General features: G+C 47.0%; 1 protein-coding gene across 13 annotated transcripts in view; it reads right to left on the bottom strand.

Annotated features, from left to right (window-relative positions):
• Nucleotides 1-896: 896 nt before the first annotated feature.
• RAPGEF6 (Rap guanine nucleotide exchange factor 6) overlaps nucleotides 897-24,050 on the bottom strand; it is a 134,225-nt gene continuing 111,071 nt past the window's right edge. For 6 of the 13 annotated variants that reach the window (XM_075441593.1, XM_075441594.1, XM_075441596.1 and 3 more), the window contains 8 exons: nucleotides 23,585-23,805; nucleotides 21,138-21,326; nucleotides 19,083-19,217; nucleotides 17,567-17,680; nucleotides 12,722-12,947; nucleotides 10,984-11,495; nucleotides 6,814-7,125; nucleotides 897-4,886 (listed from right to left, as the gene is read on the bottom strand). In XM_075441593.1, the coding sequence (XP_075297708.1) occupies nucleotides 4,861-4,886; nucleotides 6,814-7,125; nucleotides 10,984-11,495; nucleotides 12,722-12,947; nucleotides 17,567-17,680; nucleotides 19,083-19,217; nucleotides 21,138-21,326; nucleotides 23,585-23,805 (1,735 nt within the window). In that variant the 3' untranslated portion in view covers nucleotides 897-4,860. The remainder of the gene's footprint in view (nucleotides 4,887-6,813; nucleotides 7,126-10,983; nucleotides 11,496-12,721; nucleotides 12,948-17,566; nucleotides 17,681-19,082; nucleotides 19,218-21,137; nucleotides 21,327-23,584; nucleotides 23,806-24,050) is intronic. The other 7 variants (XM_075441598.1, XM_075441597.1, XM_075441600.1 and 4 more) reach the window with 3 other exon arrangements.

Raw genomic sequence — 24,050 nt, 5'->3', positions numbered from 1 at the left:
TCGGGGGCTCTTGTGTGGGCAGGGAAGCTGCAGGGAGAGGAACAAGCTGCTCCGTGGGTGTGGGGCTGCTGTGGAGGATGGAGAGCTCAGGACCATAGCAGAGAGGTGCAGAGAGCTGAGCAACGGGTGCTGCCGAGATAGGGAGCTCACCCACGGGTGCTGCCGAGACAGGGAACTCACCCACGGGTGCTGCCGAGATAGTGAGCTCACCCACGGGTGCTGCCGAGACAGGGAGCTCACCCACGGGTGCTGCCGAGACAGGGAGCTCACCCACGGGTGCTGCCGAGCTCACCCAGCGCCAGGAGAGCAGCAGGGCCAGTGGCCACGGGCACTGCAGCGCTGGCTCCTTCCTCGCTCACCTTCTGGTGCCCAGGCATTTCCCCAACCTCCTCCGGCCCAGGGATGCTGCCGTGGCCCGCGGGCTGTCCCCTGCTCGCCCGCGGGGCCAGGTGGCCGTCCTGGCATCCCAGCAAAGGGGACAAACACCAAACTCGGTTGGATCCCAGGCAGCGCCTGCTCCAACACCGGTTTTGGACCAGGAGCGCATTGCCCACCACCTCCTCCCTGCCCAGCTCGGGGCCCCAACGCTACCGGGGTGCAGGAACCCACACGTGGGCACGAGACGCTCCTCCAGCTGCTCCCCCACGGCGCAGGGATGGGGGGAGACTGAACCGAAACCCGAGGGGCCATCGCTCACTGTGAGGACACGAAACATCGCCCGGCAGCCGCTCCTCGCCGAGCCCGGGGTGAGCGATGCTCCGGCCGGGCTCTCCCCGGCTCGCGCCAACTCGGCTCCCATCCTCTGCCAGCTGCCAGAAAAGATCTGCTGAAAACAATTAGTATATGTAGAATGTTTATTGATTCCAACATATTAATAGATTGGATAATAAACAGTACTTTTAAACATTCTCTTAACCAAAAATATAACAAATATTTACAATCACTCAGTAAAAATACAAAAAGCATACAGAGGCACTGTCTTTCTAAAAGACATAAGTGTAAGAGGTATCAAAAAATAGGAGACAAACATTGCTTGTTACAGAATACTTTACAATCACTGACTTGTGCAGTACAATTGCTATTGGAATATCATTACATCTGTGCAGTTTTGCCAATATGCTCACATATTTAGAATTTAATGAATACCAAGCTAAACTGCATTCCAGGTATATCAAAAATAAAGATAAAACAATAAAAAGCACAACAGAAGCAAAAGCTGGGTTGGGAATTCAAGGTAGACCACCCTCTATACAAGCGCCCTAAAATATAATGTGTAAAGCTTTTCTAAAGAGCGAGAATCCCTTTTTTCTTCTGGTTTTGCGAAGGCAGTGGTCAGTCTCTCCTTTCAAAAAATTCTAATTCTGATGGTCTGTAAAAACCCCAATGGCAGGTTGGCGATTCCACTGCTGCCTGCGACTCAGGGGCTTGGGAGATGAAGAAAGAGGTTTTGCAACCCCACCGCCGAGGGGTTCAGCCCCTGGGGACCGGGGACAGCCCGTGGTGCGGGCAGGGTGCGGGCACCCTCCGCACGCCCCATCCCCGGCCACGGGCTCTGCCCAGCTCCCCGGGAAGCGTCACTCACCTCTGTGCGACTCCTCACGTCAGTAACGGCGAAACAGACGGGCCGGGAAAGCAACGCGCTGCCCCTCGCCAGCAAACCTCCACGCCGCAAAAACGGGCACTGCAAACATCTGCAGACATCCCCTTTTCCGTTATTTCACATTTCTGGGAGACGAAACCCCTACTCAGAGGCTCACCGATCTCGTTTTCCCCTTTCTGGCACTGGAGAGGCCAACTGAAGTTTACGAAACCGCGCTGCTTTTTGGGGAATTACTTGGAAGCTGATGATTTAGGAAGCGTAATGAAATACTGTATGGTTAACTCAGAGAGCCCAAACGGGTCTCTCACCCACGAGTCGAGGCAGTCAGACAGCAGAAAGCGAGCAAAGCGAGGTACGTCAGCGGAAGAACGTGCCACGAGGCGCTGTGACTGCTCACCGAAATCGGAGCCCGCGGAACGCGGCGGAGGCACCAGCTCCGGGATCTGCGACATCACCCAACGCAGCGGCGTACAACGGGAGCTAACCACCACCTCACTCCAGTTACCGAAAAAAGGGATCATGTCTCTTCAAACCCACACCAGACACACTACATTTGGCTGTCGGCCCCGATCAATGTGATCGGTGGAGTTCAAAACAAAAAACAAACAGAAATCCCAGCGAGGACCAGCAGCGGCCAAGCCACAGCGTGCGAGGCAGGAGAAGCAGGAGGCGTAGCTCGCGTGTCCGGAGTCTACGCACGATTTATTTATACCAGCTGATATCAGGAGAAGACGATTAGCAAGGCTGTCACTCACGGTAAGAGCTTGGCAGCGTCCCGAAGAGCCCGGCCGAGCCGACGCGCGCTGCGGATGTGCCAACACCAGCGGGCGATGGGCTTGGTTCAGTCAACGGCTCCCCTGCTGCTGCCAGAGCAGCCCCCGACGTCGCCGCATCCCCAGACGCAGCACTGCCGGGCTTCGGGGGATCGAGGGAGTCGCTCTGGTGACAACCCCCCAGCCCTCACCCTGCTGCTCAACAGGCTGAGAGCACCTACAGCTCAGCACCCGCGCCGATGGGCACCGCGGGGTTGGGTTTACCGGGCACGACACAGATGAGGTTCTGACGAAGCACGAAGCCTGTTGCGCACTCCACGTAGAAGTTCACAAGCAACTACAGCTGACGGTGGGATAGCTAGGACTTGGATTTATATCCCACAAAAAAATATCAGTTTAAGCTATATTACCAACACTACATGGTGCTGCAAATCATCGCTCTGCCCTGCATTGCTCTGACACGTACATTAATCTTTATTCATTAAGGCCTGTGCAGGTTCATTATATTCATTAAGGCCTCGAAAAAGCAAAATGTGTTTACGATGATTTACCTCAACTGGTTTTGAATACATTTTTTTCAACCGTTTGCTCCGCAGATACGCGTGCCAAGAACTCCTACAGCCAAGCAACTCGTGAGGAATTCGGCATCCCTGCCTCGGCACCGCTGCTCGTTCCCGTCATCGAATCCCAACCCAGGTTCCGGCCAGAGCAGCAGCGGCGGGGCAGGCGGCGGCGCTGGGGACGCGGCCGCCGGTGGGGTCCCGGGCACCCACCCGGCAGCGCCATCGCACGCGGCCGCGGGGAGAGCACCGCGGAGGCTTCGGGTCGGTTCCCGAAAACGCCGCGCTCACCTTGCACCCCTGCACACGTACAGGAAAAAGGACAAACAAAACCCTTAAAGCTCTTCACAACTATGGATAGGGAAATCATTTTTGAGGCACTGTAAAAATGACAAACATCATCTTTCTAGCTTAGGCTGTAAACATCACAACAAAGATTTACAATTCAATGTTTAAATACATATTCACACATTCATCTCCAATTTTAACACTAGAACGGGGCATCGTGCGCTCGAAGAACGGAAGAAACCGCAGGTATTTCCAGTTCTACCCCTCCGCGCTCTGGCTGGCTGAGCAAAATCAAACACGCAAGTTATTTTGGCCGTAGTCAGACCGGAGGATCACGTGTTAATACCGGCTGGCTGCAAGTCAAAACCGTCACTGACGCCAACACCACCAGGATTTTTACCTAGGATTTAAAATAAAAACTTTGGAGATCATCTGTATTTTCCAGATGAACATGACAGGGGTTTTTAACCCACCATAAAACGCATTATACTCTTACATAGGCATTACGTCATTTAATATTCAGCTTCACAAAATTTACTGTGAAACGAAGGCGATTTATAATTTACGTGGTTTTGCTTTTTTTTAAATATAACCTTTGCACCCAAATCCTGTGCAGCCCTGGTAGAAGGCCAGAAGGCGTGGGACGATCTTCAAGCCCCCAGCAGCCGGTTGAATTTTGGTTTCCAGCCGGGTGCTTGGCGTGCCCAGCTCCGCGGGGCAGCGCCCGGCTCCAGCTCTGCCGGGCGAACGTCGTGCCCCGCGCAGCGCCCGCCAGCCCCGCTCCCGGCGGTGCCTTCCCGGGGAGCACGGCACCGGCTCTTCCCTCGCTTGGCTGGCAGCTAAAATATTTCCCAGAACGCTTCCAGGGCGCAGGGATTTTGCTGCGTCCGCGCAGGGCGGAGCGGCAGACGGCAGGGCTGCCTGCCCGAGGCACGGCGCTCCGCAGGGCTTTGTGCTCTGTTTGTATTTAATCTAAAATCACTCTAAAACCCACATATTTCACCCGATAATGTCCCGTCTCTAGGTTTCCGTGTTTGAGAGCACAACAGTTTGTGTAGCTCATTCACTACCACACTGACTAAACATTTCTATTAGCCAGCCAGAGCACTCCCAACACAAATAAAGGAAATTCCCATTAAAAAAAATTTAAATTAATAAATTATTTTCAGATACTTCAGCAACGTCCTTCGCTTTTGCTGACATTTCGATAATTTTTTTTTTTAAAGTTCATAAAATAACACTCTTAGACTTCTAACGGTCATGTAGAAAATAACGACGATGGAAAGCTACCAGAGGATTATATGGTATCATACAGAAGAACGCTTCCAAGCTTCACGCGGTGGTGACAACCGGTCCTCCCAAAGCCTGGTCCACCTCCGGACACCGACGCCAGCATCCAGGCAGTCCGGATGCTCCTTGGGAACGGTGCTCACCGGCAGAAATGGCTTTCTTCGGGGGTGGCAGACTAAAGTCAGGTAGAGAGCCCGCGCTCCAGCCCGTTCCACCTCGTCGGGGCCAGAGGCAACCGCAGCGTCCGAGGTCAGTAGCAGCAAGTCGTTAGCGTTCGCTAACGGAACCCCGTGGTCCTTCTCCCCGCAGCCCTTGCGCCGCGAAGCCGTTCACGCGCGGAGCCCAGCGGTTAGACGGCTGATACTTGTTCGTCTTCTGCAAAACAAGGAAAAAAGGAAATTATTCCCTCGGGTACAGAAGCGCACACCCGATCATCCGATCACAGTGGTTCTGTGAAGACTTCACTACTTCATCGTGACATTTTCACTGTCTTCATGCTCGACCACAACACATCCCGTATCGCCATTTAACAAATCCTCAAGTACTCTGAGGAACGGCATCATACAATAACGATGTACTGCACGACAGAACACCCCCAGCTGCTCCAAAAATCATTAGCATGCAGCTCCCGATACCCAACAGCGACTGATTTGGGAGAAAAGCCAGCAAGTGACTTTCCAACATGCAGTGAGCGTTGCATCCCAAATAAAATCAACCAGGCACTTTAGTAAAATAGGTGTATCTAAAAGTGTATGGTTAAATTTGGTTTAGAAAAATTCAGATTAGAATGTTTGAAGCAATTACGTCCTTATTTTTACATCAAAAACATTTAATATCACAACTGAAATAATGCTGGGCAACTTTATACTGTACCGTGGTACTAAATACACATTCAACACTGTTTACATATTTTAGAGGGCCAAGATAGGATCATTTTGCATCAGAAATTTTTTAAATCTAAATCCACGTTCATTTAAGCCGGACTGAAATCAAAGGAAACGACTACAACATTCTAAAAATAATAAAAAAAAGAAAAAAAAAAAAAAAGAGTTCACTGGCAAAGGGTACGGAGAGATCCCATCAGGGCACAGGTACTGCGAGCAAATCAGCAGATCAACAATTCAGTAGGAATTCCCCTGACTGGAAGTGAATTTTGACACCACATAAGAGCAGTCTTTTTCAGAAAAATCCCTTGCGTTTTGGCCACGCGAGCCGTGCCGCGCTCAGCAGCGCTGGCTGTTGCTTCAAACAAGGTCACGCAGAATTTCGGTGGAAGAGACACTGCCAGGCCAGGCCGGGCTGAGCTGTCAGCTTTCACCCGACGCACTTTGCGGAAGAATAGAAATTCACTGTTAATTTGTCCAACGTTTTTAAACCCAATCTCCAGAAATCTCTGCTGAGGAGTGAGGCAGCTCAATGCTAATGCACACGAATACGAATGTGAAATGAGTTACGAGCTGTACAACACCCCAGCAAAGCCAAATTCCAAATCCTGGGTTTGGGTCACCGTCCTGCCGCCATGCTACAGCAGCGGGACGTCAGTTCATCACTCGCAGGGACTGGAGGTTCCCTGCATGGAACTTCTGGCCTGACAGTGTCCCTTAACGTCACCATCGCCACTGAGAGGGGACAGCTTTTAAAGACAAAAAATAATATCTACATGCTCTTAAGTGTCTCAGTTGTGCTTTGGGAGATCTCACGTGTATATTTATATATATATTTATTTATATATAAAGTCTCTTTGGTGTCAACATGCTGTTCCTAAAGGAAGGCATTCTTCTCTTTTTAAATTTTAAAAATTGTATATACATGCATATATGTGTGTATATATATGTATGTGTGTGTATATATATGTGTATATATATGTGTATATATATATGCATGTGTATATATATGTATATATATGCATATATATATGCATGTGTATATATCTGTGTATATATATGCATATATATATGCATGTGTATATATATCTGTGTATATATATGTATATATATATGCATGTGTATATATATATCTGTGTATATATATGTATATATATATGCATGTGTATATATATATCTGTGTATATATATGTATATATATATGCATGTGTATATATATCTGTGTATATATATGTATATATATATATGCATGTGTATACAGCCATACAATCATATTAGCTCATTTTGAGATTAATCAAGCTTTAATCTCCAAGAATGACCACGAGAAAGCCCAGAACATCGTTGTGAAGTAAGCACCGCACAGACCAGATTCACACAGCGGATCACTTAACGTCTCCCGAGCCAGGCGTTGCACCTACCATCCTCTTCACTATCTGCGCCCGTCATATCTGCTAGCTTGGGGCTGGACGGCTGCCGGCTATGCCACTGAGGCATCTTCGAGGAAACAGAGGCCACCGGTTCACTACCGAGAGCAGCTGACGAAAGTCTAGAGAGGTCGCTGTGCAGCATCTTTGACCTCTGCACTGCCACACTATAGTCGGGAGGTTTTAGGTGTGGGTGGTGGGGCGATCCTTCCTTTATGTCCGCTAAAGAAATCCCCATATATCCCGGAGGGGTGGGCGGTGGCTCCCTATACCTATCGTCCTTCTTAGGTGAGGTGACACAGTACACTGGCACAAGAAATAAGCAATGGAAATGTTAAAGAAGAAAACAAAGGAAACAAAACGTTAAAAAATCATGAAATGTTACAATGGCAAAACAGAAACTGATAACAAAATGCAAATGCAGAAACACTGGTTATAACGACAGCAGCAGATATTTACGCTTTCATTTATGTTTTCTGCTTGTTCTAAGCAGTCAGAGCAGCAACAGCACCCGTGAACTCCTTAGGCAAGGTGCCAGCCGAGCGGGAACAGGACTACAGCCTTCCCGACTCGCAGCCTGCGACTGCCGGGCTCAGCACGCTGCCCGCTCCCGGGATGCCACCGAGCTGCTCGACGGCACGGGCGGAGAGCCGGCACGGCAAAGCTGCTGCCACTCTCTGTTAGAGTCTGGGAGACTGAAATAACAGAAACTAAGGCGACCAGCCCAAAGGTACTTGGCACAGCGCGCTGGCGTCCGATAGCAGGACTGTTGGTTGCCTTCCAACAACAGCCACTTCATCACCCATCCATGGCTGAACAGAAATTCGGTATAATAAAATATCACTGTATCAGTTCATGTGTAATTAGACATTAAACCACCCAATCAGCTACGCTACAGGAAGAAATAAACCCTTGTACCACATGAAACTGCTCCTACAGAGCCTGCATTCATTATTTTGCATTTTCTAACAGCAAACGGTGGCTTATCACGTCCACGGTTTCCTTCCCTGTCCATCAGCAGCTCAGGTCACACAGGCTCTTAAATCAGAACTCCAACTTTTTTCCCAGTTGCCTCCCCTCCCAGCCACCCCCAGGTCTGGGGCTCACGTGCATGTTAAATTGGGCTTTTCCCATGTACATGTTGCAACAGGAGAGTTTCAAAGCTAGGATAATTTTTGAACTCTATTAGTTGAGTGAATTTGCATTCTTCTTACATTTTAAACAGTGCATGTTCGTTACCCTTTCATTTATTTCAGCAACTGCAGTGATTCCTTATCTTACGAGAATGTGAAAGGATGAAAATAAAGGAGTATTTCTTATTGCATTGGGCACTTGTGAGAGTCTGGGTGTTGGTATCGGGAGCAAGAGCTGGTTCATACCTGATGGCCTCCGTTCATGCTTGGGTTTACAGTAAAATAAAATAAGAAAACTCCAAAAAACCCCAAACAAAAAAACCCAAACCCCACATGAATTCACATCGTCTGGGTTTTAGCAGACAGACATGAGTACAGGCAGAGAATCACACTGCTGCTCCACGGGATGACTCTCGTTTAGCTGTCCCTTCACCGGGCCCGGTGGGACAGCGGGGAAGCGGCGGAGGCTCTCCAGGGACGGGACGGGCTGGGTCCTGCGAGCAAACCCCAGCTTCGGTCGGCGCCGGTGCTGCAGGAGGGCTGAGGAGGGCGGGCATGGTCGCCTTCCCAGGGGAAAGCTTCAGGCTCCCTAGGGCTGACACCTAACCTACTGTAACAGCGGAAGGAGGAATCACGCGCCCTTTTGTAAAGTTCCAATTCAGAGTATTTTACAAATTTTATCAAAATGAAACTTTTCTAAGAGTATTAAACGTCCACGGCATGCGGTGTCTGTAATTTCTGTCACCCACCCACAGCCTCGGGAGGTTACAAAACCCTTTCACAAGGAACCCTCCTTCCCAAGCAGTTGATTACTCAAAATCCTCACTTCATGCAGAAAACAGGGCGAAATTCCACACAGTGGTTAAGGGAAACCTAACTAAAAGGCAGCAGCATAAATTTTGATGTCTACTACAGTTAAAAGTAACGGAGCAGCTTCTCCCTTTGGCCGGGCGGCAGCGGCACGTCACCATCCCACACCTCCTCTGCTGGTAAAGCAAAGGTTGCGGCAAGCAACGTTCGATGCCGCAGAGGGCAGGGGTGCCTGGGAGTCAGGAAGTCATCGCGTTGAGTGACTCTGCCAAGACCACATTCTGCCATTAGCATGTGGGCAGCGCCTTCCCAGCTCCTTTTAAAGGTTTCAGGCATGAAGGCTTGTGCCAACGCTTTTGGGGGGCTATTCACACCAGCACTCATTAAGCAAATGAACTGAAGATCCTTGTTTTGTTTACAGTATTCTGAACTTCGGCAGTCATTACAGACCCTGGCAACAAGCTGTTTGCAGAGAATCACCAAATGGCGAAATAAAGTGACAATCTCTTTGGCATATTGTATGATGAACAGCTAACAGATTTGTATTTGCAAACCAGAAATTATATCAGCTCTTTGTTTAGGCAGGTCGAGGGAGGTTCTCCTTCCCCTCTACACTGCCCCGGTGAGGCCTCATCTGGAGTACTCTGTCCAGTTCTGGGCTCCCCAGTTCAAGAAAGATGAAGAGCTACTGGAGAGTCCAGCGCAGGGCTACGAGGATGAGGAGGGGACTGGAGCATCTCTCCTACGAGGAGAGGCTGAGGGAGCTGGGCTTGTTCAGCCTGAAGAAGAGAAGGCTGCGAGGGGACCTAATAAATGCCTACAAATATCTGAAGGGTGGGTGTCAGGAGGATGGGGCCAAGCTCTTTTCAGTAGTGCCCAGCGACAGGACAAGGGGCAACGGGCACAAACTGAAGCAGAGGAAGCTCCAGCTGAACCCGAGGAAGAACTTCTTCCCTCTGAGGGTGACGGAGCCCTGGCCCAGGCTGCCCAGGGAGGCTGTGGAGTCTCCTTCTCTGGAGATATTCCAGACCCGCCTGGACAAGGTCCTGTGCAGCCTGCTCTGGGTGACCCTGCTTGGGCAGGGGGTTGGGCTGGGTGACCCACAGAGGTCCCTTCCAACCCTGACCATTCTGTGATTCTGTGACATGCACGCTCTGCTGAAGCACGTGGCCGAGTGTGTCTTACCGGTGTGCTCCGACTGCACAGAGCAGGGAAGCTACACGGTGCAGGCTGTGAAAAGGGTTCAAAAGCAGGGGAAGAGCTGCAGGCAGAGACAGCACGTACTGAACAGGTAGCACACCATCTCCCAGCCTGGAAAGGCTACAAGGGCAGGGCACATGCACAGAGCGAGCTGTGAGCGAGTTTTCTGCTGCCTTTCTCCTACAAAGCCGAGGAGGAGGAAGGCAATCTAACACCTCCTAGGTGCGATGTTTATTCAGGCAATTACCTTTGATAACATAAACGCCTCTAGCAATCTAGTCAGTAATTAAATCGGATTTCAGCTGCACCTCTGACTCACAGCCTAGAAAGCTCTGCACTCAGTGTTTTATCTTGTTCCTAACCCAGTTCCTTTAGTTCTGGCTGCTAAACTGGGACAGAGAAAGAATATCTTGCTCGGTAGAGCTACGCATCTTTGAAAAGACATTTTATAAGTTTATCTCCTTTCATATGCAGCCAAACGGCAGTCGTATAACCAAACAAATGGCAGTTGAGCACAGCAAAGCTAGCAAGGGAATCTGCTTTGCCCTTGAGCTTCCAGAGACAGCAGCTCTGCGGATGAAAGGTGCCCCGGCTCCAGAGCGGTGGCAGAGCTCTTCCCTCTCGAGTCCATGGAAAGTCTGTGTTACGTGGACTTTGAGCAGCCAGGCTCGTTGCTCCTTGCCAGAGGAAAGTCTACAGTGATACATGTTTCCAAAATCGCCCAAAAAAACTAAAAGGTCACATTACAGAGAGGAACTGCCTGACGTTTTAATGAGGACAGTTCTCCTGCAGACCCATAAAGTGACTGGGAAGTGGGCTGGTTTATTATTTCAATTTTCCTAATGCAAAAGGAGGTGCCTCAAAAGCACACCATCTGCACAGAGTTTTGAATAAAACCACACGTAAAGCTGAATTTAACATGCCATCCAGTCCCCAGACCTGCTGATCTCATTTCTTAACAACTCATTATCACAATGAAACACAGATGTAGAAGCTTCCAGAAGCTGCTGGCTTGGCTTACCTATCAGGCCTTTCTCTGTACTCGAAGTAACAGTTTTGTAAGTTGCGTCAGCGCCGGGTTTAGAGTCCAAAACCTCCGTTTGCTCTCCTGTAGAGTTCTCTAGGCCCCTCCGCTTAATCGTCCCATAGTTTGTCTCGTAAGTGTCCGACAGCGAGCTGGAGGAGGCCCAGCTCTGCCGAGACTGATCGAGCTCCACGCTGGCTTTCGACTGCCTGTTGGTTTTGGGAAAGGCTTCAGAACACAAATAAGCCTCCTCAGAGTAACAGTTTGTGGGATCCACCTCGGCTATAGGTCCGTCCAGCTGGGTGTGACGGTAAGAATTGAGGAGATCCCAGCTCTTCTGGTTTGGGATATTCTGGAAGTTGTCATGAGAACTACTTGAGCATGAAGTCCAGCTTCCCCGGCCGCTGTCTGCTGCCTCTATCGTGATATGTTCATGGGAGATCTCCTCGCTGCTCATGGAGGATGTGAAAGCCATCCCTCTGATGAGAGCCGGCCTCGTGACTGACCAGCTACAGTGGAAAACAACAGAAAGCAGAAAAAAAAAAACCCTCATCGGCTTATTTTAAAATAAGAGTGACATACTTGGAGACAACTGTCTGGTTTTAAAGACAACTAACTGCTGGTTTTAAAACGGGTACACAGCAAGGTCAAGTCACACAGGAGCACCGACAAGAGACACCGTTATTCCCAACTCCTTACTGCACACGGCAGCTGGGCAATTATTCCCAAGGGAATAACAAGTCTGCATCAGGTATGACCCCAGATCCATAAAAATCTGGTCCAGAGAAGCTTTCCTATCAGCTACAGCAAGACAGTGCCTGACAGAAAGCAGAGCAGTCATCACCTCTTCGTTTCAGGCTACCACCGCCTTTGTCTTTGCATTTATAAACTAAAACCAAAATAATTACTCAGAATAAAAAACAACCCCTTTACTGGCAGCAACATAAAGTTGTTTAGACAGAGTGGAGCTAGTTGGTTTTCATTTGGAAGTACTGGGCATAAATAACATTTGTGGAAATGATCTGGAGTGACAAATTCTGAAAACCCAAGCACAAAATGTCTTGTTCGAAGAAACGGGTGCTAAAAGCTCTAATCGCTGTCAATAGATCATCACGGGGGAAAAAAGCAAAGCCAGGTTTGCATGAATTTATGATTCCTGGACATTATTCAAGTCTCTCAGTTATTTCTGGATACGTTAGCAAACGCATGGGCAGCACAACATTAAAATTCAACGCTATCCCTCAGCAGTTTACTGACACGTTGTGAAATCGAGGAACATTTCTTAGATATGTGCAAACAACCTGTTTTCCCTTGCTTTTCTATTTTATCAGTTCTAGCATAAAAACTGCTTTCATCCCTCCAAAACCCACTGAAACTAAGTTAGGGGACTGGCACTTCTGACTCCGAGAGAATTGATAATATCCTGTTCTTGTTCTGTTGTCTCTCACTACTGCACTGATTCCTTGAGTACGATCCTAGCTTTTAACACATTTGCAACCTCCTGCAAGAAATGTCCATCTGAACACCCCACCGATGAGTAGACAGCAGCTTGGTCCCACATAATACTGTAAGTTTCTTGGGAAAACTGGCTCTTCCCACGCAGAGCAGCCAGTACTCCAGCTTCTAGCAAGAGCTTAATAACCACAGCAGAGTTCGTAACTGTGTCCTGACCAAAGCTTCGTTACCCGCTCTGACACCAGGACACCAAACCCAATCAAAACCACCCGCAGCTTACCCTGGGCACGGCTGGCCGTAATCAGCCAGCGGCTGAGGATGCTCTTTTCTCTCTGGTCCCCCCGAATCCACCACAATGAGAGACTGGGACAAACTCCTCTCGTCCTGCAGCGCTGCCGACATCGAGTCCACTGAGCAGTTGCTCACGATGCTGGACCGGGATGAAATCTCACTGTGACTGGAGTCCGAGAAGTTATCAGATTTAGTGGAAGGTATGAGGGCGTAGCCTAAGGGAGAGGAGAAGGGAACATCTTGGTCAATGAGCAATTCGAGTTTACTAGGTATGACAACGAAGTGTTGACACACACAGTTCAGTCAGAATATTTAAAAGAAAAAACAATCAAACCTTGTTTGCACACAAACGATCCACTTAAGTTTTTAGGGTACTAAAGCATCTATCAGCAACTAGCCCTGTAATTCATTAAAGCAAGTCTGGTGACACCAACAGCCTCCCTGCAACCCCACTGCTCTCCAGACCAGCAGGTTAAACCTACATGAACAGGATCAACAAGAATAGTGGGTGGACAGACCAGGTCTCTCCAATTTTGCAAGCGCTGAGTTTCCCACTATCCCTCTGCCCTCCTGTTGTGCGAGACTCAAAGAAGATTTTGGCAGTGGATGAGGAGATGCTGACTAAGGTAAAAGCCAGCTATCAGCACTCAGGGATTAGCCATATGGTCCATTTCAGTTTTATTACCTGTTCCAAAATTAACAGAGAAGGAAGCAAAAGAGGGAAACCCAACTTTGGCAGGAGCTGGACCAGACGCCAGCGCTGCTCCCGCAGAAGGGAAACAGCTGAAGACCTCACCAGTTTCAGAGCAAAACATATAATGGGGTTTTGCTGCTTGGCTTACCCTTCACAGAATCACAGAATAGTAGGGGTTGGAAGTGACGTCTGTGGGTCACCCAGTCCAACCCCCCTGCCGAAGCAGGGTCACCTACAGCAGGCTGCACAGGACCTTGTCCAGGCGGGTCTTGAATATCTCCAGAGAAGGAGACTCCACAACCTCCCTGAGCAGCCTGTTCCAGGGCTCCGTCACCCTCAGAGGGAAGAAGTTCTTCCTCATGTTCAGACAGAACTTCCTGTGCCTCAGTTTGTGCCCATTGCCCCTTGTCCTGTCACTGGGCACCACTGAAAAGAGCTTGGCCCCATCCTCCTGACACCCACCCTTCAGGTATTTGTAAGCATTTATAAGGTCCCCTCGCAGCCTTCTCTTCTTCAGGCTGAACAAGCCCAACCCTTACCCTCAAGTAACTTCTTTCAAACACAAATAGTGTATATGGCCCCCTATATCAAACACCTCCTCTTCCTAGTACCTGGAGCAAACATAAAAGAGACTACCACACTGGGGACTTCCTTCCATCGGCTCTGGCTATGTATATCCTGTAGATGCTTCTGCTGGTACAGCTGAAGTGATTCCAGATGGGATACCTGTCCCCACTCTGCACCAGAAAAAGCCCTTAGCACGGACAACTTGCCTAAATCATTTATTTGGATGACCGTAGAGAATCAGGGAAAGAACTGAAATGAACTGAACTCAGCAAAGTGCATCTGGGCTGGTCTGAGGGAAACCCCACTCGGGTCCTTCAGGTTTAGTGACGGGTCTCCCTCCACACAGGGCAATCTAAAAGTTGAACCATGCATCCAAGAGCACTGCCTGAACGCTTCTGGAACAGCGACAGGCTTGGGGCCATGACCGCTTCCCTGGGGAGCTTGTTCCAGTGCTTCGCCAGACCCTCTGTGAAGAACTTTTTCCCTAATAACCAATCTGAAATTCTAGCTTTAAGCCATTCCCAGGCATCCTACCACCACAGACCAGAGAGAAGAGATCAGCACCTCCCTCTCCGCTCCCCCTCATGAGGAAGCTGTAGACAGCCATGAAGGCATCCTTCAGTCTCCTCTGCTCTAAGCAGAACAGAGCCAGCGACCTCAGCCGCTCCTCATAGTCATGCCCTCTAGTCCTCTCACCATCTTTGTTGCCCTCGTTTGGACACTTTCTAGTATTTTTATATCCTTCTTCTATGGTGGAGCCCAAAACTGCACACAGCACCCATGGCGAGGCCGCATCGATGCTGAATATATCAGTTCTTTCGACTGATTCACTACACATCCAGAATTACACTGTCCCAGGTGCAGAATCCAGCATTTATTCCTGTTATTCTTCATAGAGTTGGTGACTGCTCAGCACCCTCATCTATCAAGATCTCTCTGTAAGGCCTCCCTGCTCCGGAAGGAATCAATGGTTACTCCTAAATTAACATTGTTGGCAAACTTACTTGTATGCACTCAACTCCCTGTCTCCAGGTCATCAATAAAAACATGAAGAGCACTGGCCCTAAATTTGCGTCCTGGGGAGCACGACTAGTGACTGGCCGCCAGCCAGCCAGGACCCCATCTACTACAGCTCCTTGGGACCGACCCTTCCAGCCAACTGTTCACCCACAGTATTGTGGACATACTGGACATCTTGTCCAGAAGGATGTTGTGAGAGACAGTATTAAAAGCTTTGCTGAAATCCTGAACACCCACATCTGCTGCCCTCCCTTTGCCTTTGAGGTGGGTAATCTTGTCTTAAAAGAAGATTTAGTAAGGCACGACCTCCCCTTCATGAACCCATGTTGACTTTGACTCATGACCGCATTGTCTTTCAAGTGTTTTTCTGTAAGTCCCAGAATAATCTTCTCTGTCATTTTACCTGGCACTGAAGTGAGACTGACAGGTTTATGGTCGCCAGGGTCTTCTCTCTTGCCTTCCTTGAAAACTGGAGTAACAGTTGCTAGCTTCCAGTTGACTGGGACCTTCTCCAGAGGCCCACGATCATTGATAAATCACTGAGAGAGGTCTAGCAACAACATTGGCTGACTCTTTCAGTACCCTGGGATGAATCCCAGCAGGCTTCATAGACTTCTGTGCCTTCAGTTGCAGCAGCAAATATAGGATGGTCAGATCTCAAGCTCTCTGGAGCACTCATTTCTTTAGATAAGTCCATGCACCTTCTTACGGGCAGACTAAAGTTCATTCTCTTGTGCTGTCAGGCCACAAAGTCAGGAGGTGTCTGTTAAATCAGTTAGTTTTTATTTTTAAATAGAAAACCCAAAACGTTTTGCCTGCAATAACTCTCTGGCCCACAGCTGTGGGTTGTTCCCCTTTATCTGAGGGCAAAAGGTCTTGCATTAATGACTACGGTGTTGGTTTTTTGTTTTAATTTACATATTTTTTTTTCTCTAAGTTCCCAGTGGATTTCGCTACAGCAAATCCATTGCACATCAGGAAATACATCCATGCCTTCACTAGGTGAAAACAGTCTATGATATCCCTTACATTATGTGCATAAAATTCCAAAACCAGAACCTTTATTTGAAAATACTGGATCATCAACTGCTTCACGTATAGGTAACATGCATCTGTATATTAATCAAAGCACCCTCTTTCTTTACAGGAGACCATATTAACACACTGTTCACACAGTCCTCAGATAAGCATTTTTTCCCCGAATTTCTGCCAATCACTCAATTTCTCACTTCGTTTATACCTACATGTGCCTTTGAGCTGGACTGCCATGTACTTAGCTCAATTAGGTGCAAATGTGAAATGACCAGCCATGCCAGTGATACAGGCACCCTAATAATGAAGACTGATGCTCTTAAGTCCATAAAAAATACCGAGGTCATACGACAGAGCCTCTAGAGCCACTGGTACACACGCCACTGAGCGTACAGCTCATAGCTTGAGAGGTTTCACAGCTTAAGCTTGATTATGGCTATAAGATTTTTAAGAGCAAACGTGAGCATTCAATATCAATATTATCAAACTAAAAAATCCCTGAACCTTATGAATGAAAAAAATGTATTGAAGACCAGCATTTTTATGATTAAATTTCAGTTTCCTTTCCTTTGACAATAATTAATGCCTCACATTCTTTACTTTGCCTAATGAACTCCTCTAACACAACTGTACTGCAGTAACAACTGTTCTCACAGCACATCTTAATTTTAAGACTCTCTTCTTCAAGAACCCCAAAGATGTGGAGAACCGAGGGACTCCTCTTCATTAGAGAGATGAACACTCTGAAAGCCGAGTGTTTCAGCACACTGACAGCACACGCACATAAACACGCTAAACGCAAGTCTGGGCTGAAAAGGTCAGCAGAAAAAGATGTGACCGAGGCAAACACACACCAAAGCTGGAAGTGAGCATTCAATTTACATCCTGTATGGGACTATCTAGACTCTAATTAAGGGAGCGTTGCAGAACTTACTGTTTCATTGGCATTTGCGAAACACCAAGTAACAGAACCGTCACTGTACCTGTTCCTTGATTTTCTAAACTTCACATTATTGTCTTCACTGCACTGTCAAGGTGACTAGCTATAAATAACTGACACAATCACCTGGAAGGGAAGCACACTGAACAGCTTAAACAGATAAATGAATAACGCTAAAATAACTTTGATAAATTCAGTATATCTGACACAAAGTGGACATCATAGTCTCTTTATAGTCTTCCTTCTCCTTCTAGCCTTCACGCAGAGGCAGTAAGATGTCCACAGACTGCTGTTGCTACAGATACTTGCTGTACTCAGAGCATCACTGTCTTTCTCCTTTTGGTTTTCACTCCCTTTTGAGGCTTCAACGTGCTCTGCTTCCCTCTTGGCCGCAAAAGCTGTTCTTTCCCTGAAGAAGCTTCTTTCCCTAAGTCTTCTAAACCAGGGTACCTTCATTTTCCTGGGCTCACGCTCAGCTTCGGCCTTTGCACTCTCATCCTCTCTTCCTCCCTTTTCACTTATGTCAGAACTGTCTCTTGCTTTCACAATCATCTGAATTCTCTTTCGTAAATAAGCCCCACCTATTCCATAGCTGCGTTGTCCACTGTTCTTGTTGCTGGTTTCACTGGCCAGTGATGAGGAGGAGCCAGAGAGATTCATCTGACTGCAGTTATCCGACCGCTGGATGTTACCAACTACAACAAAGAACACAGAGGCAGAGCGCGATCAGCGACAAGAGAAACAGCAGCAAGAAGAATGTCCTGACTTTGAAACATTTTTTTCTTCAATCCTATTTGCATGTCACTTGGGTATAGCTCAAAAGAAAACGACAGCTAAGATTTCAGTGGAATGTGTTCATGCCTAAAACGACGCCTTTCTGCTGTCTGTGAAGCGCCTAATTTTAGTTCAATCAGCTATTAGTACTACACATACAACGGGGTATGGATCACCTCAATCAAATTAGATCAGTGCTAAAAATATGCTGAAAGCAAGTTGAATTAATGAAATAATCCCAAAGAAACAAAATATTCTTTTCAAAGAACCAGACGAAAGTTAACATAAATAGCATGTTTATAAGCGATGCTCAAAAACCTCAGTGGGGCTGGGTCTGGCAACCCAATAACCGAGCTTCTTACACATAAGCTGTGTTTAAGTAAAATAAGTGGCATTCTCCTAAAGGAAACAGTATCTTGTGCAGGCAGAAGTGGACGGACCAGCACGCTCTCCCACCGAAAAGGGTGAGAAGACGCAGTAAGTCACCATGCCATGCCATGCGACTCCAGTGGCTTTGGGCTGTCTGTGAGTCAAAAGCAGGACAGAAGAGGGGGAGCAATGCCTTACGCCGTTCGACACTGACCACACTGGCTGACTACAAAGTGGTGTTAAGAGAGTTCAAATGAATTCCCATCCAAGGTTGACTAATGATGAAGTGATGCAGGTCTTTTAAGACGAAGACACCAAAAACAAAGGGATTCTCAGGGCATCATGACAGACAGGGATGTATACAAAGCCCTGTGCACAAGAACAGAAAATATGAATAGCGACTCGAGGGTTTGGATGGACGCGCTACTTTTGCAGCTATCGGAGCCGTCGGGTCTGGAGAACAACAACATCACTTTACCTCCAGCCCCAACTAAACACCTGGCATTCCAGCTCCCTCAGGCAAAAACTCAGGACGTCTCAACAGCCGCAGTCTCCGTGCCACGCTGCCAACTTCAAGGAACCTCCAGGTTTGCAACCCCCACTCATATAAGCAGCCACCTGAATCTGAACTGCTACACTGGCCAGCATCAGCACGTAAGAGCCAGTTGGCATTCTGTCAGTAGCACTTCAGCAGATTTTAAGCAAACAACTGTTCCCCTTTTTAAACAGTGACTTTTAAGGCAAAAACATACAAACATATTGGAAAACTATGTCTATTCAATGCAAGACATGAATTGATTCTTGACATGAATATTCTAAACTACTATTTTTCTTACATGTCGTTACCAACAAATATTCCTGCCACTGCCCACCCCCGTTTTCATACAACACAGGCACCGGTTCCCGAGACGGATGCTGCCACGCACACCGTGCACGTTCACGCAGCACACGTACCTTTGCGTGGAGAGCCCTGAGGAGAAGCAGGTGGGCTGGAGTGCAAAGACGATGCCATGGACATAGTGTCCTCTGTTTGTTTCTTACTACTTACTTCCTCAGACAAGCTTAATGACTTCTGGGGGGAGCCTGTACCTACGAAAACAAGGGAATCGCTTACTGCACATTATTCTTCCTTCAAGTTAGCGACATCTGTTCAAACTACCAACAAGCACCATGGTGAACAGCCACTGGAGTATTCAGCAATGAGAGGAGCAGATCACAGAATGGTGTGGGTTGGAAGTGACCTTTCAAGGCCATCTAGCCCAAGCCCCCTGCAGTGAGGAGGGACATCTTCAACCAGACCAGACTGCTCAGAGCCCCGTCCAACCTGGCCTTGAATGTTCCCAGGGATGGGGTATCTGCCACCTCTCTGGGCAACCTGGGCCAGGGCCTCACCACCCTCATGGTAAAAAAAATTCTTCCGTAGATCCAGTCTAAATCTCCCCCCTTTCAGCGTGAAGCCGTTACCCCTTGTCCTATCACTCCCTGCCCTTGTCACAGCCCCTCTCCAGCTCTCTCGCAGCCGCTCTGAGCTCTCCCCGCAGCCTTCTCCTCCCCAGGCTGAGCAGCCCCAGCTCTCCCAGCCTCTCCTCCCAGCAAAGGGGTTCCAGCCCTCCGATCAGATGCACAAATGAATTCTGCACATAGGGACAGTCTCCATTTCAAATTTAGATCAGATCAGCAGCGGCCACTGCTGCTGCTGGCTGCTCATCTGCTGTGTGCTGAAACACCCAGGTCATAGCTGGAACCATTGCAACAGACTAGTCATGATCTTGGCAAAGGGCTGAAAACCGAGTAACACATAAAGCTTGGAGGAAAGCCTTGTCCATGACACTGTTGGGACAGTGATAAAAACCATTTGTGTCACCGCCAACAAGTCATTTTAAGATCTTCACCATCAGGAGTTCTCAGAAAAGCACGCACAGGCACTATGCACAACTCAGCAAGTTTAGCAAAACCAGTGTACCACTGTACTCCACAAACTGGTAATTTGGTATTTCTCATTCACTGTTAGACCATCTTGCAGAGGACACTGCTGAGGAGTTAACTGAAGTTCTCAACAGTTTGTTGGATCAACACTGAACGCTTGGCACACGGGAAGGAAGAAACACCTCTCAGCAAAGCCTCTGGATCATACCAAGTTGCAAACAGCATTTTACATGTTGCAATACACTGTTTTCTGAAGCTAATTCATGCTCAATGTATTGTAGAATCGTTTCATATCATTTACTAACTGCAACTAACTTTATTTAATGACTCATAGTTGTAGCTTTCAAATGATACAACAGTTATGCAAATGGGTCTAAAGCATTTTAACACATAATACTCCTTTGCAAGTAGCAAATTTAGAAACAGAAAAACTGATGCTCACTTGGAGCAGCTAATAACATACATTGCTCCACTTGACAACAGTGGTATTATAATGGTGTTCCAGAGGTTAAAATATTAAATGTCTGTGATTTTTGTCAATTATTTCACTTAAATATATTATACTTCATTTTGTCATGAAAGGAAACAAGTAATGTTGTTCTACTCCATTTGCACAAGATCCCTTTAGAATGCAGAAAGACACAGTAAAAGACCTAACGCTCTACATCTGACCTGTTCAAGAGACTAGGATCACTTTAGTTAGGTGTTCTCTAGTCCAAGGAAGAAAAAAAAAAAGAAAAAAAAAAAAAAAGAAAGAGATGTCTGTATGGTTTTCGGGTATATAGAAAATAAGCCCTGCTACAGAAAGTGCTAAGTTACAAGTCATGAAACTAAAGCACGAGCATATTTGAAGACAGCACTTTAGGATTAGCTGTTTTACAAAAAGTTACTAGAAATTGTGCAAATGACTAAGTCAACAGCATGCCCTCTTGAAAGGCAGTAATATGCTTCAGCTACTTTCAAGTGAACGGAGTAGATGAAGCATAACTACATCTCAAATAATCCACCCAACCACAAAAGGCTCCTCCCTCGTATTTACTGGACCTGTAAAACTCCCCAGACAGGCGGGCTGAGGATACTCACTGAAGGTGACATGATCCTTGGTCAGTCCCTTTTTCCTGCTGGGGTACAAATTCACAGTTGGAACCTGAAGAACTTGACTCATCCTGTTTTGTTGATGCTGATGGGCTTTTGTTTGGCCAATTGACCTCATGGGTACTGGAGACATTTCCGAGGGCTTCGCTCCTCTTCTCTCACTTAAATTCTTCGTCACTGTTACAGAAAAATTGCATGTAAAGATCTTGCAGTTTGAATTGCGGGATTATTACAGTCGTCCTGGGTACAGCCATCCAGAACAAGCAACCATGGTACGAAGCAGATAAAACACATCTGAAACCACTTCTATTCCAAACAGACCTATCTTGTTACACCGAAAAGGCTGTTACGTGAAATGGCGTTACAAAACCCAAACTCTTTAAATTGTCATAGAGGTCCTTTATCAAAAGACAAAAAAAATGTGATTTATTTCTAGCACAATTAAAGTCCGTATTTCAGATGTTTGTACATCAGGTACAAAAGCATATCAGCATCTCCTTCAAACTTACGTACTGCCACCGAGCGGAGAAGGAACGGGTGTTCTGCAGTCAGCACCAAGCCTTTCACTAGGTGGCACGAGTGATTTACAACAGAGCGCACCGATTCAGTTTCTACTTTAACCACACAGCAATAAAGAAACTTTGAAGTTAAGGCCATCTGGCTTCTCCTTAAATTCCCCTGGAAAAGTCCGGATTGCCGCACTACGGCTGCTCCTTCCTTCGGCAAGCAAGGCCAGGAGCATCTTACTACCGAGGTAAGAGACCGGGGAGCTGGACCTCCTGCTTCTCTGGGTATGCGCAGAAAACGGTTCAGCGCGCCCACTCCACCGGGACCGCACCACGCGGGGGCTGGCAGTGCCCTCGTGCTCCGCATCGCTCCCCCACCCCTTCTGCTACCAGTATGAACTCAAACAATTACCCATGTTTGCTCTTCCAGTTTCTAAAAACAGGTACTTTAATAATATGCCACTCCACTGTATATTTATTTGTACATCCACTCATCCTTCATTTTCCTTTTTTGACCCTTAAAAGGACTTGATTTGCTTAACTACATGGAGTAAAACAGTCAGAATATATTCCCTATTTTTACTTCCAAATATCTATGGCTAGCTCTGTGCAAACAAGATTTTAAATTATTTATTTAAAACAACTTAAAAACAGCCTCATAATATTTATGTTTGTCTCTTGGGCATAGTATGGCCACCAGTTCTACTTGCACATAGATCATCCACCAAGAGTTCACCCTGATACGCCTTAATGTATTGTTTCGGTGGGGATAGGGGAATAAAGCATAAAACCCACAATGGTGTTACCCCCGAGTAGAAACATGCTGTGCTGTTACACACCTGGCTGAACACAGCACAAGCAGAACACCTCTACTAGCAGTGTACGAGGCCGTGCGTTCTGTTCAGAGCTATCTGTGATTTTGGTGACCTCAGGCACAAGGTCAGTGTGAATACACAGAATTCACCGGTTTTTAAAAGGGAGTCGGGTACGGCCATTTCCACGATTCCTACATCGGTGCTATTTGAAAGGATGTACTAAATAAAATTTGCATAGGAAGGCACTTTATAAAATAACAAGCATTTGCATTCTTAATAGTGAATAATGGAAAGGGCTTAAAATTTTATCTTCAAGATGCCATCTCCTAGTCACGCTTGTAACTTACCTCATCAGAGAAAAAGTGATATTTGAGGACAAAAAAAGTCTTAAAATGCTGCACTTGGACAACAGACAAGCGTGAAACATTATTTTGATTAGTAAGGTTGCTACTCGTCCATTTTCAAACCAATCTACCTTTCAAGCAAGTGAAAATTTCTAATGATCAGAATAGAATGCAATTACCATTTCTCATTTTTAAATAAGAACTTACTGAACTGTGTAGGACAGCAGGTCAGATACCAGGTTGTTTAGTTAGACAGCTGCAGAGGAGTTCAAATTATGAAAACTGTCCTGCTGCAGCCCTCAATTTTTGACCGTCAAGCCATGTCTATCCCAGAAGCCAATATTGACCTCACTTCTCAACAATCTTCGTTTATTCTAAGCTGTAATCCATCACAGGTCGATATTGATTTTGTCTCTTTTCATTTTCTTGCTGTTCATATGGTAAACGTTACTTTTATCCTTCCTAATTCTGTACAAGGACAACAGGGCAAGCACAGAGCTAATGTACTATTGAATTTCCTTCCAGACTGATGAAAAGACACACAGTTTGAGAACTAAAGGTCAAAACAGAAAACATCTCTGAAGTTTTCTGAGCTCAGCCAAGATCAGAAGATAAATGCTGGCTTGCTGAAACTGTCAGTACATGAACTGACAAACACTATTTTTTCTTTAAGGGAGAAGAGGAAGATCTTCAATTAGTATTTCTAGGGAAGGAAAGAGATTTTTATAAATTTTATAGATCACGTCACCTTTCTAGGTCACTGTACTTACAAGTGCTGTACGCAGGCTCACACTGAAGTGACAATATCTGGATCTTCTCTTCGTCCGTCTCTACATTCAGGTTGGACAAGTACTGCTTCACCTTCCTCGCCATCTGGGCATCCTCGTACAGCTTCTTGGCGTTCAGCAGGGAGCTGCGTCGGGCACGCTTCTTGTGAGCCCCTCCTTGTACATCCAGCATGTTCGAGTTCGTGCTGCCCTGGCTCAGAGATCTAGGGGGGAAAAAAAGAAAAAAAGAGCAAAGCAGTAAATTATTAGTTCTCAACAGCAACGAGGAGCTACAGTAGCACACGCTAAGGCAGATTAATATCAGTAATCTTCAGTTAGGGCTAGTGCATGCCGATGCAAATGAGTTAAAAAGATGAACAGCATTAAAACAACACTTGTCTTAAAATATTCTGGTAAATTGATAGCAGCAATTTGAGGCTAGAAAAGGATTGCATATGAAAAGTGTGGA

Source organism: Opisthocomus hoazin, chromosome 22, assembly GCF_030867145.1.
Source record: "Opisthocomus hoazin isolate bOpiHoa1 chromosome 22, bOpiHoa1.hap1, whole genome shotgun sequence".
Lineage (NCBI taxonomy): Eukaryota > Metazoa > Chordata > Aves > Opisthocomiformes > Opisthocomidae > Opisthocomus > Opisthocomus hoazin.
This window is presented reverse-complemented; position numbering and strand designations above follow the sequence as displayed.